The following is a 14,577-nucleotide window of genomic DNA, read 5'->3' as shown; positions in this document are numbered from 1 at the left end:
CCATTGGGATTCTGTACAGCGGGAGTGAATGGGAAGGGGTTTGGGTCCATTGGGATTGTGTACAATGGGAGTGAATGGGTAGGGGTTTGGGTCTTTTGGGATTGTGTAAAATGGGAGTGAATGGGAAGGGGTTTGGGTCCATTGGGATTGTGGACAGTGGGAGTGAATGGGAAGGGGTTTGGGTCCATTGGGATTGTGGACAGTGGGAGTGGATGTGAAGGGGTTTGATCCATTGGGATGAGAGCCTGGGATGAGATCAGTGGAGCTGATGAGAGGCAGTTTTGTGTGGGCTGGAGCTTTTGAAGTCTGCTTACAGGATGTGGCATGCGGCCAATGAGCCATGTCTCTGGCACTGACGGAATATTCTGACACGCCAATCTGTGCGAAGTTATGAGCTGTGAATAACAACATGTTAGCAGAGAAACTCGCAGCTCTCTTTGGCACCTGCCTGGGGAATGACACAGATTGAGATCCGTGAAACTCCGGAACATGTTGATCCTCACCAAGCAGGCGGCCATCGCTGGCCAGGCCGAACTTTATTGCCCATCCCCGTAGTCTCCCTTCAGAAGGTGGGTGGTGGGCTGCACTGCCGGAGGTAGATGTATATACCCTAGGACCTGAGCCCCATAATCCAGGCCCACACTCCCCAGTGCCAGTGCTGAGGGAGCGCTGCACTGTCGGAGGTAGATGTATATACTCTGGGGCTCGAGCCCCATAATCCAGGCCCACACCCCCCGGTGCCAGTACTGAGGGAGCGCGGCACTGTCGGAGGTAGATTTATATACTCTAGGACTCAAGCTCCATAATCCAGGCCCACACTCCCCGGTGCCAGTACTGAGTGAGGGCTGCACTGTCGGAGGTAGATGTATATACTCTAGGACTCGAGCCCCATAATCCAGGCCCACACTCCCCTGTGCCAGGACTGAGGGAGCGCTGCACTGTCGGAGGTAGATGTATATACTTTAGGACTCGAGCCCCATAATCCAGTCCCACACTCCCCGGTGCCAGTACTGAGGGAGCGCTGCACTGACGGAGGTAGATGTATATACTCGAGGACGCGAGCCCCATAATCCAGGCCCACACTCCCCGGTACCTGTACTGAGGGAGCGCTGCACTGTCGGAGGTAGATGTATATACTCTCGGACTCGAGCTCCACAATCCAGGCCCACACACCCCGGTGGTAGTACTGAGGGAGCGCTGCACTGTCGGAGGTAGATGTATATACTCTAGGACTCGAGCCCCATCATCCAGGCCCACACTCCCCGGTGCCAGTACTGAGGGAGCGCTGCACTGTCGGAGGTAGATGTATATACCCTAGGACCTGAGCCCCATAATCCAGGCCCACACTCCCCAGTGCCAGTGCTGAGGGAGCGCTGCACTGTCGGAGGTAGATGTATATACTCTGGGGCTCGAGCCCCATAATCCAGGCCCACACCCCCCGGTGCCAGTACTGAGGGAGCGCGGCACTGTCGGAGGTAGATTTATATACTCTAGGACTCAAGCTCCATAATCCAGGCCCACACTCCCCGGTGCCAGTACTGAGTGAGGGCTGCACTGTCGGAGGTAGATGTATATACTCTAGGACTCGAGCCCCATAATCCAGGCCCACACTCCCCTGTGCCAGTACTGAGGGAGCGCTGCACTGTCGGAGGTAGATGTATATACTTTAGGACTCGAGCCCCATAATCCAGTCCCACACTCCCCGGTGCCAGTACTGAGGGAGCGCTGCACTGACGGAGGTAGATGTATATACTCGAGGACTCGAGCCCCATAATCCAGGCCCACACTCCCCGGTACCTGTACTGAGGGAGCGCTGCACTGTCGGAGGTAGATGTATATACTCTCGGACTCGAGCTCCACAATCCAGGCCCACACACCCCGGTGGTAGTACTGAGGGAGCGCTGCACTGTCGGAGGTAGATGTATATACTCTAGGACTCGAGCCCCATCATCCAGGCCCACACTCCCCGGTGCCAGTACTGAAGGAGCGCTGCACTGCCGGAGGTAGATGTATATACTCTAGGACTCGAGCCCCATAATCCAGGCCCACACTCCCCGGTACCAGTACTGAGGGAGCGCTGCACTGTCGGAGGTAGATGTATATACTCTAGGACTCGGGCTCCATAATCCAGGCCCACACTCCCCGGTGCCAGTACTGAGGGAGCGCTGCACTGTCGGAGGTAGATGTATATACTCTAGGACTCGAGCCCCATAATCCAGGCCCACACTCCCGGGTGCCAGTACTGACGGAGCGCTGCACTGTCGGAGGTAGATGTATATACTCTCGGACTCGAGCTCCACAATCCAGGCCCACACTCCGCGGTGGTAGTACTGAGGGAGAGCTGCACTGTCGGAGGTAGATGTATGTACTATAGGACTCGAGCTCCACAATCCAGGCCCACACTCCCCGGTGGTGGTACTGAGGGAGCGCTATGTGAAGAAATATTTCCATTCATCACTGCCTGTGACTGAGATCGGTTTCAGTTTCATTTCCCTTCCCCCAGACCTCATTGTATTGTGTACTGGAATGTGCTGTATTGTATACTGGAATGTGCTGTGTGTAGGGCTCCGCCCATACCTGGCCCCGTTTGTAAGCTAGCTTTCAGTCTAGCCCCAGTCTCCAGAAGGACGACATCTCTCTCGCTTACGTGTTTCGTTCTAAGTTAATAAAAGCCTTGTTTTGTTCTGCTACCTTCGAGTCTCGGAATTATTGAGGCACATCAATTTTATTAACTTATTTTCAACACTATGGATCAACTCCTGAAACCCGAACGTTTGGATTTGGATCAACATGCTCCGGACGCATCAGCACGCTTCGGACGCTGGTTTGAGTGTATGGAATTCTTCCTGGACAATTCCGCAGCCGTCAAAGACGCTACGGACGCTGCAAGGATGAGACTCGGAATTCTGCGGAATTGGGTAAGCCACCGGGTTTACCCCCTCATCCAAGACGCCGAGACGTACCTGGCCGCCTGCGACATCTTAAAGGCGCTTTACCAGCAGCCTACGAATGAGGTGTAAGCTAGGCACCTGCTCGCCACAGTGACCTGGGGAATCGGTGGAGGAGTTCCTAAGCACCCTGAAAATGCTTGGCAAAGACTGCAAGTGCCGAGATGCAAAAGCCGCAGTGTATACTGACGAGCTTGTTCGCGATGCCTTCATCACAGGCCTCAGCTCCACTTACATCCGGCAAAGACTGCTGGAAAAAACGGGGTTGGACCTGAAACAGGCTGCGGACACCGCGCGATCCCTGGATGTGGCCCAGAGAAACTCGGACGCCTACTCTTCAGCCCGCGCCGTCCACGCCGCCACGTGTGCACCGAGGGCGCCGCCATCTTGGAAGGCATCATCCCCGCCCGACAGCCCGACACCGGCTGGGCCCCGCTCTCCCCCCAGAAGCCCTACGACAGCCGCGACGCGTCAGGGACCCAACTGCTACTTCTGCGGGCAGCCAAAGCACACCAGAAACCTGTGCCCGGCGAAAGGCACCACCTGCTTTAAGTGCGGTAAGAAGGGGCACTTCGGGAAGGTGTGCAGAGGGAACCCCGCCGGAAAACCAACCGCCGGAAAACCCGCTACCGCCGCGTGTGCGCCGTGGGAGCGGCCATCTTGGACGCCATCTTGCCCGACCTCGTGAGGTCCGCCATCTTGTGAGCAGACAGCGTGGACGCCATCTTGTATCGATCAGGGCCCTACAGTGGCATCGGTCACAGTGGACCAGACCAGGCCGCACCCGCTATCCAGATCAATGGTGGACATCGAGGTAAACGGGTTCCGGGTTAAATGCTTAATTGACAGTGGAAGCACGGAGAGCTTTATCCACCCAGAACTGGCACAACAACTCTCCCTAAAGGTGGTCCCTACTCAGGGTACCATCTCTATGGCTGACAAAACCCAGACATCGACCATTCTGGGTTACTGCACGGTACAATTGTGCGTTAACGGAACTGTATATGATAATTTTAAAGTATTAATCATGAAGAACCTATGTGCGAGCGTGATCTTGGGCCTGGATTTCCAGTGCAACCACCAAAGCATCACGCTCAAGTACGGTGGGTCCCAGCCGCCCCTCACAGTGTGCGGTCTGGCTACCCTGAAGGTAAAGCCGCCTTCGCTATTCACGAACCTTACCCCTAACTGCCGGCCAATAGCGACCAAATGCAGGAGGTACAGCTGGGAGGACAGGCGGTTTATCGCGACCGAGGTAGACAGGCTCCTGAAAGAGCGCATTATTGAACGCAGCAACAGCCCGTGGCGCGCCCAAGTGGTAGTGGTAAGGGGTAGCGAGAAGAAACGGATGGTGATCGACTATAGTCAAACGATCAACAGGTACACCCTACTAGACGCCTACCCGCTACCCCGCATATCTGAAATGGTGAACCAAATCGCCCAATACCGGGTGTTCTCCACCATCGACCTCAAGTCAGCGTACCACCAGCTCCCTATCAGACCAGAGGACCGCCCGTACACCGCCTTCGAGGCGAACGGACGCCTCTACCAATTCCTCAGAGTCCCCTTTGGGGTGACGAATGGGGTCTCGGTCTTCCAGAGGGAGATGGACCGCATGGTCGATGACCACCACTTGCAGGCAACCTTCCCCTACCTCGACAACGTCACCATCTGCGGTCACAACCAGCAGGATCACGACTCGAACCTCGAGAGGTTCCTGAAAACCGCACAAAAACTCAACCTCACCTACAACGAGGACAAGTGCGTTTACAACACCACGCGCCTCTGCATACTAGGCAGCGTGGTGGAGAATGGGGAAATCGGACCAGACCCCGACCGATTGCGCCCCCTACGGGAGCTGCCCCTGCCCAACACTCCCAAAGCCCTGAAAAGGTGCCTGGGGTTATTTTCTTATTATTCCCAATGGGTCCCCAACTACTCCGACAAAGCCCGCCCCCTCTTGAAAGCATCCTCTTTTCCGCTCTCTGCTGAGGCCCACGCCGCCTTCAAAAGCATTAAGCAGGATATTGAGCGGGCCACACTACAGGCAGTGGACGAGAACACTCCATTTCAAGTGGAAAGTGATGCGTCTGACTTCGCCTTGGCGGCCACCCTCAACCAGGCGGGGCGGCCCGTAGCTTTCTTCTCGAGGACCCTCCAAGGGCCCGAGATCAGACACTCCTCCGTGGAAAAGTAGGCCCAAGCCATCGTGGAGGCAGTGCGCCACTGGCGCCACTACCTAGCCGGCAAACGCTTCACCCTACTTACCGACCAGCGGTCGGTAGCGTTTATGTTCAATAATAAACAGAGGGGGAAGATTAAAAATGATAAGATTCTTAGGTGGCGGATCGAGCTCTCCACCTTCGAGTACGACATCATTTACCGACCAGGGGCCCTTAACGAATCCCCTGACGCCCTCTCACGAGGGATGTGTGCCAGCGCCACCGGGGATCGGCTACAGACCCTCCACAACGACCTCTGCCACCCAGGGGTCACGCGGCTGTTCCACTTCATAAAGTCCCGTAACTTACCCTACTCGATTGAGGAAGTTCGGTCCCTGACCAGGAACTGCCGCACTTGCGCTGAGTGCAAGCCTCGGTTCTACCGCCCAGATAGAGCCCACTTAATCAAAGCTACACGGCCCTTTGAGCGGCTCAGCTTAGATTTCAAGGGCCCCCTCCCGTCCGTCGACCGCAATGTTTACTTCCTGAACATTGTGGACGAATACTCCCGGTTCCCATTCGCCTTCCCCTGCCCAGACATGACCAGCGCCACGGTCATTAAATGCCTCAACAGCCTGTTCTGCCTGTTCGGTATGCCGAGCTACATCCATACGGATAGGGGGGCGTCCTTCATGAGTGAAGAGCTACGCCAGTACATGCTGTCCAGGGGGATCGCCACGAGCCGTACCACCAGCTACAACCCCCGGGGTAACGGCCAAGTGGAGCGAGAGAACGGGACAGTATGGAAAGCAGTCACTCTAGCTCTAAGGACCAAGGGCCTCCCTATCTCCCGCTGGCAGGAAGTCCTCTCGGATGTGCTCCATTCGATACGGTCGCTATTGTGTACGGCCACTAATACCACGCCTCATGAACGAATGTTTGTCTTTCCCCGGAAATCCACCTCAGGCGTATCCATGCCGTCATGGCTCTCCACCCCAGGTCCGGTACTCGTGCGAAGGCATGTGAGGGGCCACAAGACGGACCCTCTCGTGGAGCCAGTACACCTACTCCACGCAAACCCCCAATACGCATATGTCCGGCATGCCGACGGAAGGGAGGACACCGTGTGCATAAAAGACGTCGCCCCAGCCGGCATCGACAACAACCACGGCAATAGCGGCAACGACGATCACAGCAACTCTTACCCACCCACTACTCTTTCATCACGCCCGGAAGAACACCGACCAACGGCACCCCCACCAACTACCCCTTCAACAACCCTGGCGGCACCCCCGGCAGAGACCCAGGAGGCTACCGGGGACACCCAGCTGACACCCGCGGCACCGCAACAGCCACGTCGGTCGCAGAGGACTATCAAACCCCCGAACAGACTAAATCTATAGAAGGGGTGAATGTGATGAAATATTTCCATTCATCACTGCCTGTGACTGAGATCGGTTTCAGTGTCATTTCCCTTCCCCCAGACCTCATTGTATTGTGTACTGGAATGTGCTGTATTGTATACTGGAATGTGCTGTGTGTAGGGCTCCGCCCATACCTGGCCCCGTTTGTAAGCTAGCTTTCAGTCTAGCCCCAGTCTCCAGAAGGACAACATCTCTCTCGCTTACGTGTTTCGTTCTAAGTTAATAAAAGCCTTGTTTTGTTCTGCTACCTTCGAGACTCGGAATTATTGAGGCACATCAAGCTGCACTGTCGGAGGTAGATGTATATACTCTAGGACTCGAGCCCCATTATCCAGGCCCACACTCTCCGGTGCCAGTACTGAGGGAGCGCTGCACTGTCGGAGGTAGATGTATATACTCTAGGACTTGAGCCCCATAATCCAGGCCCACACTCCCCACTGCCAGTACTGAGGGAGCGCTGCACTGTCGGATGTAGATGTATATACTCTAGGACTCGAGCCCCATAATCCAGGCCCACACTCCCCAGTGCCAATACTGAGGGAGCGCTGCACTGTCGGAGGTAGATGTATATACTCTAGGACTTGAGCCCCATAATCCAGGCCCACACTCCCCGGTGCCAGTACTGAGGGAGCGCTGCACTGTCGGAGGTAGATGTATATACTCTAGGACTTGAGCCCCATAATCCAGGCCCACACTCCCCGGTGCCAGTACTGAGGGAGCGCTGCACTGTCGGAGGTAGATGTCTATACTCTAGGACTCGAGCCCCATAATCCAGGCCCACACTACCCAGTGCCAGTACTGAGGGAACGCTGCACTGTCGGAGGTAGATGTATATACTCTAGGACTTGAGCCCCATAATCCAGGCCCACACTCCCCGGTGCCAGTACTGAGGGAGCGCTGCACTGTCGGAGGTAGATGTATATACTCTAGGACTCGAGCCCCATAATCCAGGCCCACACTCCCCGGTGCCAGTACTGAGGGAGAGCTGCACTGTCGGAGGTAGATGTATATACTCTAGGACTCGAGCCCCATAATCCAGGCCCACACTCCCCGGTGCCAGTACTGAGGGAGAGCTGCACTGTCGGAGGTAGATGCATATACTCTAGCACTTGAGCCCCATAATCCAGGCCCACACTCCCCGGTGCCAGTACTGAGGGACCGCTGCACTGTCGGAGGTAGATGTCTATACTCTAGGACTCGAGCCCCACAATCCAGGCCCACACTCCCCGGTGCCAGTACTGTGTGTGGGAGCTTGCTGTGCGCAAATTAGTCGCCAAGTTTGCTGCATTACAACAGTGACCACACTTCCAAAAACGTCCTTCATGGTTGCAAAGCCCTTTGGGACGTCCTGAGGTGATAAAAGGGGCGGGAGGAAAGCGAGGGTGTACTCTAAAGGTGGGTGTTTACGACAATCTAACAGCTTGACTCTCACTTCTACCGAGACCATCTTATGATTTGCAGATCAGATTCTAAAGGGGGCTTTGAATTCTTAAACTATCCTTTCCTGTTGGGATGCTAGCCTTTATATCTAGAGGACGAGAATACAAGGGGGAAGAAGTTATGCTGTAGCTGTACAAAGCCCTGGTTACACCACACTTGCAGCACTGTGAGCAGTTCTGGGCATCACACCTTAGGAAGGATCTATTGGCCTTGGAGGGAGTGCAGCGTAGGTTTACCGGAATGATACCCGGATTCCAAGGGATGTGGGCCAAAGGCGGGTAGATGGAGTTAGGTCGCAGATCAGCCCGTGGTCTCATTGAATGGCGGAACAGGCTCGAGGGAGCTGAATGGGCCTCCTCCTGTTCCTGTGTAACAGGCTCGAGGGGCTGAATGGGCCTCCTCCTGTTCCTGTGTAACAGGCTCGAGGGGGCTGAATGGGCCTCCTCCTGTTCCTGTGTACAGGCTCGAGGGGCTGAATGGGCCTCCTCCTGTTCCTGTGTAACAGGCTCGAGGGGGCTGAATGGGCCTCCTCCTGTTCCTGTGTAACAGGCTCGAGGGGGCTGAATGGGCCTCCTCCTGTTCCTGTGTAACAGGCTCGAGGGGCTGAATGGGCCTCCTCCTGTTCCTGTGTAACAGGCTCGAGGGGGCTGAATGGGCCTCCTCCTGTTCCTGTGTAACAGGCTCGAGGGGGCTGAATGGGCCTCCTCCTGTTCCTGTGTAACAGGCTCGAGGGGGCTGAATGGGCCTCCTCCTGTTCCTGTGTAACAGGCTCGAGGGCCTGAATGGGCCTCCTCCTGTTCCTGTGTAACAGGCTCGAGGGGCTGAATGGGCCTCCTCCTGTTCCTGTGTAACAGGCTCGAGGGACTGAATGGGCCTCCTCCTGTTCCTGTGTAACAGGCTCGAGGGGGCTGAATGGGCCTCCTCCTGTTCCTGTGTAACAGGCTCGAGGGGGCTGAATGGGCCTCCTCCTGTTCCAGTGTAACAGGCTCGAGGGGCTGAATGGGCCTCCTCCTGTTCCTGTGTAACAGGCTCGAGGGGGCTGAATGGGCCTCCTCCTGTTCCTGTGTAACAGGCTCGAGGGGGCTGAATGGGCCTCCTCCTGTTCCTGTGTAACAGGCTCGAGGGGGCTGAATGGGCCTCCTCCTGTTCCTGTGTAACAGGCTCGAGGGGGCTGAATGGGCCTCCTCCTGTTCCTGTGTAACAGGCTCGAGGGGGCTGAATGGGCCTCCTCCTGTTCCTGTGTAACAGGCTCGAGGGGGCTGAATGGGCCTCCTCCTGTTCCTGTGTAACAGGCTCGAGGGGGCTGAATGGGCCTCCTCCTGTTCCTGTGTAACAGGCTCGAAGGGCTGAATGGGCCTCCTCCTGTTCCTGTGTAACAGGCTCAAGGGACTGAATGGGCCTCCTCCTGTTCCTGTGTAACAGGCTCGAGGGGGCTGAATGGGCCTCCTCCTGTTCCTGTGTAACAGGCTCGAGGGACTGAATGGGCCTCCTCCTGTTCCTGTGTAACAGGCTCGAGAGTCTGAATGGGCCTCCTCCTGTTCCTGTGTAACAGGCACGAGGGGCTGAATGGGCCTCCTCCTGTTCCTGTGTAACAGGCTCGAGGGGCTGAATGGGCCTCCTCCTGTTCCTGTGTAACATGCTCGAGGGGCTGAATGGGCCTCCTCCTGTTCCAGTGTAACAGGCTTGAGGGGCTGAATGGGCCTCCTCCTGTTCCTGTGTAACAGGCTCGAGGGGCTGAATGGGCCTCCTCCTGCTCCTGTGTAACAGGCTCGAGGGGCTGAATGGGCCTCCTCCTGTTCCTGTGTAACAGGCTCGAGGGGCTGAATGGGCCTCCTCCTGTTCCTGTGTAACAGGCTCGAGGGGCTGAATGGGCCTCCTCCTGTTCCTGTGTAACAGGCTCGAGGGGGCTGAATGGGCCTCCTCCTGTTCCTGTGTAACAGGCTCGAGGGGCTGAATGGGCCTCCTCCTGTTCCTGTGTAACAGGCTCGAGGGGGCTGAATGGGCCTCCTCCTGCTCCTGTGTAACAGGCTCGAGGGGCTGAATGGGCCTCCTCCTGTTCCTGTGTAACAGGCTCGAGGGGCTGAATGGGCCTCCTCCTGTCCCTGTGTTCCTATTGGTTTATACGGGATCTTGATTTAACTCGAATTAATTTTCTGATCTTTCCCAGGACAATCTGCCACCTCCAAATCTCACGATGACTGGTGGGCCTATAAGGAGGCCGTGGGAGGAAATTTCGTCCCAGGTATGTCTCCTGACTACAGCTATTCTTTACACTGTCCCATCAAACACTGCCAGGGCAGGTACAGCACGGGGTTAGATACAGAGTAAAGCTTCCTCTACACTGTCCCATCAAACGCTCCCAGAGCAGGTACAGCACGGGGTTAGATACAGAGTAAAGCTCCCTCTACACTGTCCCATCAAACACTCCCAGGGCAGGTACAGCACGGGGTTAGATACAGAGTAAAGCTCCCTCTACACTGTCCCATCAAACACTCCCAGGGCAGGTACAGCATGGGTTAGATACAGAGTAAAGCTCCCTCTACACTGTCCCATCAAACACTGCCAGGTCAGGTACAACACAGGTTAGATACAGAGTAAAGCTCCCTCTACACTGTCCCATCAAACGCTCCCAGAGCAGGTACAGCACGGGGTTAGATACAGAGTAAAGCTCCCTCTACACTGTCCCATCAAACACTCCCAGGGCAGGTACAGCATGGGTTAGATACAGAGTAAAGCTCCCTCTACACTGTCCCATCAAACACTCCCAGGGCAGGTACAACACAGGGTTAGATACAGAGTAAAGCTCCCTCTACACTGTCCCATCAAACACTCCCAGGGCAGGTACAGCACGGGGTTAGATACAGAGTAAAGCTCCCTCTACACTGTCCCATCAAACACTCCCAGGGCCGGTAAATGGGGAGAGGTGAGTGAGAGGGTTAATCCCCCTCCGATAGGGAACAGGCTGCCCCGGTGTCTGAGTGTAAATGGGGAGAGGTGGGTGAGAGGGTTAATCCCCCTCCGATAGGGAACAGGCTGCCCCAGTGTCTGAGTGTAAATGGGGAGAGGTGGGTGAGAGGGTTAATCCCCCTCCGATAGGGAACAGGCTGCCCCGGTGTCTGAGTGTAAATGGGGAGAGGTGGGTGAGAGGGTTAATCCCCCTCCGATAGGGAACAGGCTGCCCCGGTGTCTGAGTGTAAATGGGGAGAGGTGGGTGAGAGGGTTAATCCCCCTCCGATAGGGAACAGGCTGCCCCGGTGTCTGAGTGTAAATGGGGAGAGGTGGGTGAGAGGGTTAATCCCCCTCCGATAGGGAACAGGCTGCCCCGGTGTCTGAGTGTAAATGGGGAGAGGTGGGTGAGAGGGTTAATCCCCCTCCGATAGGGAACAGGCTGCCCCGGTGTCTGAGTGTAAATGGGGAGAGGTGGGTGAGAGGGTTAATCCCCCTCCGATAGGGAACAGGCTGCCCCAGTGTCTGAGTGTAAATGGGGAGAGGTGGGTGAGAGGGTTAATCCCCCTCCGATAGGGAACAGGCTGCCCCGGTGTCTGAGTGTAAATGGGGAGAGGTGGGTGAGAGGGTTAATCCCCCTCCGATAGGGAACAGGCTGCCCCGGTGTCTGAGTGTAAGTGGGGAGAGGTGGGTGAGAGGGTTAATCCCCCTCCGATAGGGAACAGGCTGCCCCGGTGTCTGAGTGTAAATGGGGAGAGGTGGGTGAGAGGGTTAATCCCCTCTGATAGGGAACAGGCTGCCCCGGTGTCTGAGTGTAAATGGGGAGAGGTGGGTGAGAGGGTTAATCCCCCTCCGATAGGGAACAGGCTGCCCCGGTGTCTGAGTGTAAATGGGGAGAGGTGGGTGAGAGGGTTAATCCTCCTCCGATAGGGAACAGGCTGCCCCAGTGTCTGAATGTAAATGGGGAGAGGTGGGTGAGAGGGTTAATCCCCTCCGATAGGGAACAGGCTGCCCCAGTGTCTGAGTGTAAATGGGGAGAGGTGGGTGAGAGGGTTAATCCTCCTCCGATAGGGAACAGGCTGCCCCAGTGTCAGAGTGTAAATGGGGAGAGGTGGGTGAGAGGGTTAATCCCCTCCGATAGGGAACAGGCTGCCCCGGTGTCTGAGTGTAAATGGGGAGAGGTGGGTGAGAGGGTTAATCCCCCTCCGATGGGGAACAGGCTGCCCCAGTGTCTGAATGTAAATGGGGAGAGGTGGGTGAGAGGGTTAATCCCCCTCCGATAGGGAACAGGCTGCCCCGGTGTCTGAATGTAAATGGGGAGAGGTGGGTGAGAGGGTTAATCCTCCTCCGATAGGGAACAGGCTGCCCCGGTGTCAGAGTGTAAATGGGGAGAGGTGGGTGAGAGGGTTAATCCACTCCGATAGGGAACAGACTGCCCCGGTGTCTGAGTGTAAATGGGGAGAGGTGGGTGAGAGGGTTAATCCCCTCCGATAGGGAACAGGCTGCCCCGGTGTCTGAGTGTAAATGGGGAGAGGTGGGTGAGAGGGTTAATCCCCCTCCGATAGGGAACAGGCTGCCCCGGTGTCTGAGTGTAAATGGGGAGAGGTGGGTGAGAGGGTTAATCCCCCTCCGATAGGGAACAGGCTGCCCCAGTGTCTGAGTGTAAATGGGGAGAGGTGGGTGAGAGGGTTAATCCCCCTCCGATAGGGAACAGGCTGCCCCGGTGTCTGAGTGTAAATGGGGAGAGGTGGGTGAGAGGGTTAATCCCCCTCCGATAGGGAACAGGCTGCCCCGGTGTCTGAGTGTAAATGGGGAGAGGTGGGTGAGAGGGTTAATCCCCTCCGATAGGGAACAGGCTGCCCCGGTGTCTGAGTGTAAACGGGGAGAGGTGGGTGAGAGGGTTAATCCCCCTCCGATAGGGAACAGGCTGCCCCGGTGTCTGAGTGTAAATGGGGAGAGGTGGGTGAGAGGGTTAATCCCCTCCGATAGGGAACAGGCTGCCCCGGTGTCTGAGTGTAAATGGGGAGCGGTGGGTGAGAGGGTTAATCCCCTCCGATAGGGAACAGGCTGCCCCGGTGTCTGAGTGTAAATGGGGAGCGGTGGGTGAGAGGGTTAATCCCCTCCGATAGGGAACAGGTTGCCCCGGTGACTGAGTGTAAATTAGCTTAAAAAACACCTGTTAAGTTGACCCACGTACAGAATATTTTTTGTTGAGTCGAAGCCCACACAAGCTCACATCATGGGAGGAATACTTCACCTTAGCGCCCATAAATTGTTTGGATAATAGCAGAGATTGATAGTAAAGCGAGGCCTTCGGGCCTTTCACGTCGTTATGGCAACGGGTAGGCCCGGGCCCTCACTGCGAGTGTGTGGTATGTTTAAGTGAATGAACTGCAGTAATAATTCGAGCTGAGGGCCTGGGGCTTATGAATATTTAAAGGAAGAGAGAAATCGCCTAGTTTCAATCCCCGGCCCGTGCTGAACTCACTGACCTCAAGCCTGGGCGAGCGGTGATGGGGGCTATAGTTGGGGCTGAGTGATCGCAGGGTTAGAGAGAGGGGAAATCAGCCAGGGTTCCTGCTCCTGATCACTGTCCAGTGACCCCTGGGTTAGAGAGAGAGGGGAAATCAGCCAGGGTTCCTGCTCCTGATCACTGTCCAGTGACCCCTGGGTTTGAGAGAGAGGGGAAATCAGCCAGGGTTCCTGCTCCTGATCACTGCCCAGTGACCCCTGGGTTAAAGAGAGGGGAAATCAGCCAGGGTTCCTGCTCCTGATCACTGCCCAGTGACCCCTGAGTTAGAGAGAGGGGAAATCAGCCAGGGTATCTGTTATTGTCAACAATATAAACTCCCCCCGAACCAGTCGATTAGATTCCAGCCAGTAACGCACTCCAGGGTATCTGTTATTCTATATATAAACCCCCCGAACCCCTCGATTAGATTCCAGCCTGTAACTTACTCCAGGGTATCTGTTATTCTGTATATAAACCCCCCGAGCCCCTCGATTAGATTCCAGCCAGTAACTCACTCCAGGGTAGCTGTTGGCTATATATAACCCCCCCGAACCCCTCGATTAGATTCCAGCCTGTAACTCACTCCCAGGCATCTGTTATTCTATATATAAACCCCCCGAACCCCTCGATTAGATTCCAGCCTGTACCTCACTCCCGGGTAGCTGTTATTCTATATATAACCCCCCCGAACCCCTCGATTAGATTCCAGCCTGTAACTCACTCCCGGGTATCTCTTATTCTATATATAAACCCCCCGAACCTCTCGATTAGATTCCAGCCTGTAACTCACTCCCGGGTATCTGTTATTCTATATATAAACCCCCGAACCCCTCGATTAGATTCCAGCCTGTAACTCACTCCAGGGTATCTGTTATTCTATATATAAACCCCTGAACCCCTCGATTAGATTCCAGCCTGTAACTCACTCCCGGGTATCTGTTATTCTATATATAAACCCCCCGAACCCCTCGATTAGATTCCAGCCTGTAACTCACTCCCGGGTATCTGTTATTCTATATATAAACCCCCCGAACCCCTCGATTAGATTCCAGCCTGTAACTCACTCCCGGGTATCTGTTATTCTATATATAAACCCCCCCGAACCCCTCGATTAGATTCCAGCCTGTAACTCACTCCCGGGTATC

General features: G+C 55.6%; 1 protein-coding gene across 1 annotated transcript in view; it reads left to right on the top strand.

Annotated features, from left to right (window-relative positions):
• Window positions 1-489: 489 nt before the first annotated feature.
• Window positions 490-14,577, top strand: part of LOC147084836 (carbonic anhydrase-related protein 10-like) — a 135,061-nt gene continuing 120,973 nt past the window's right edge. Inside the window, exons 1-2 of the mRNA XM_085979343.1 lie at window positions 490-523; window positions 10,142-10,216. Coding sequence (XP_085835469.1) covers window positions 490-523; window positions 10,142-10,216 — 109 coding nt within the window. The remainder of the gene's footprint in view (window positions 524-10,141; window positions 10,217-14,577) is intronic.

The sequence above is a fragment of the Somniosus microcephalus genome, unplaced genomic scaffold (genome assembly GCF_052327205.1).
Source record: "Somniosus microcephalus isolate GS21.2 unplaced genomic scaffold, FLI_Smic_1.0 unresolved_chr9, whole genome shotgun sequence".
Lineage (NCBI taxonomy): Eukaryota > Metazoa > Chordata > Chondrichthyes > Squaliformes > Somniosidae > Somniosus > Somniosus microcephalus.
The sequence above is the reverse complement of the archived record's forward strand: the minus strand, read 5'-3'. Positions and strand labels throughout refer to the sequence as shown.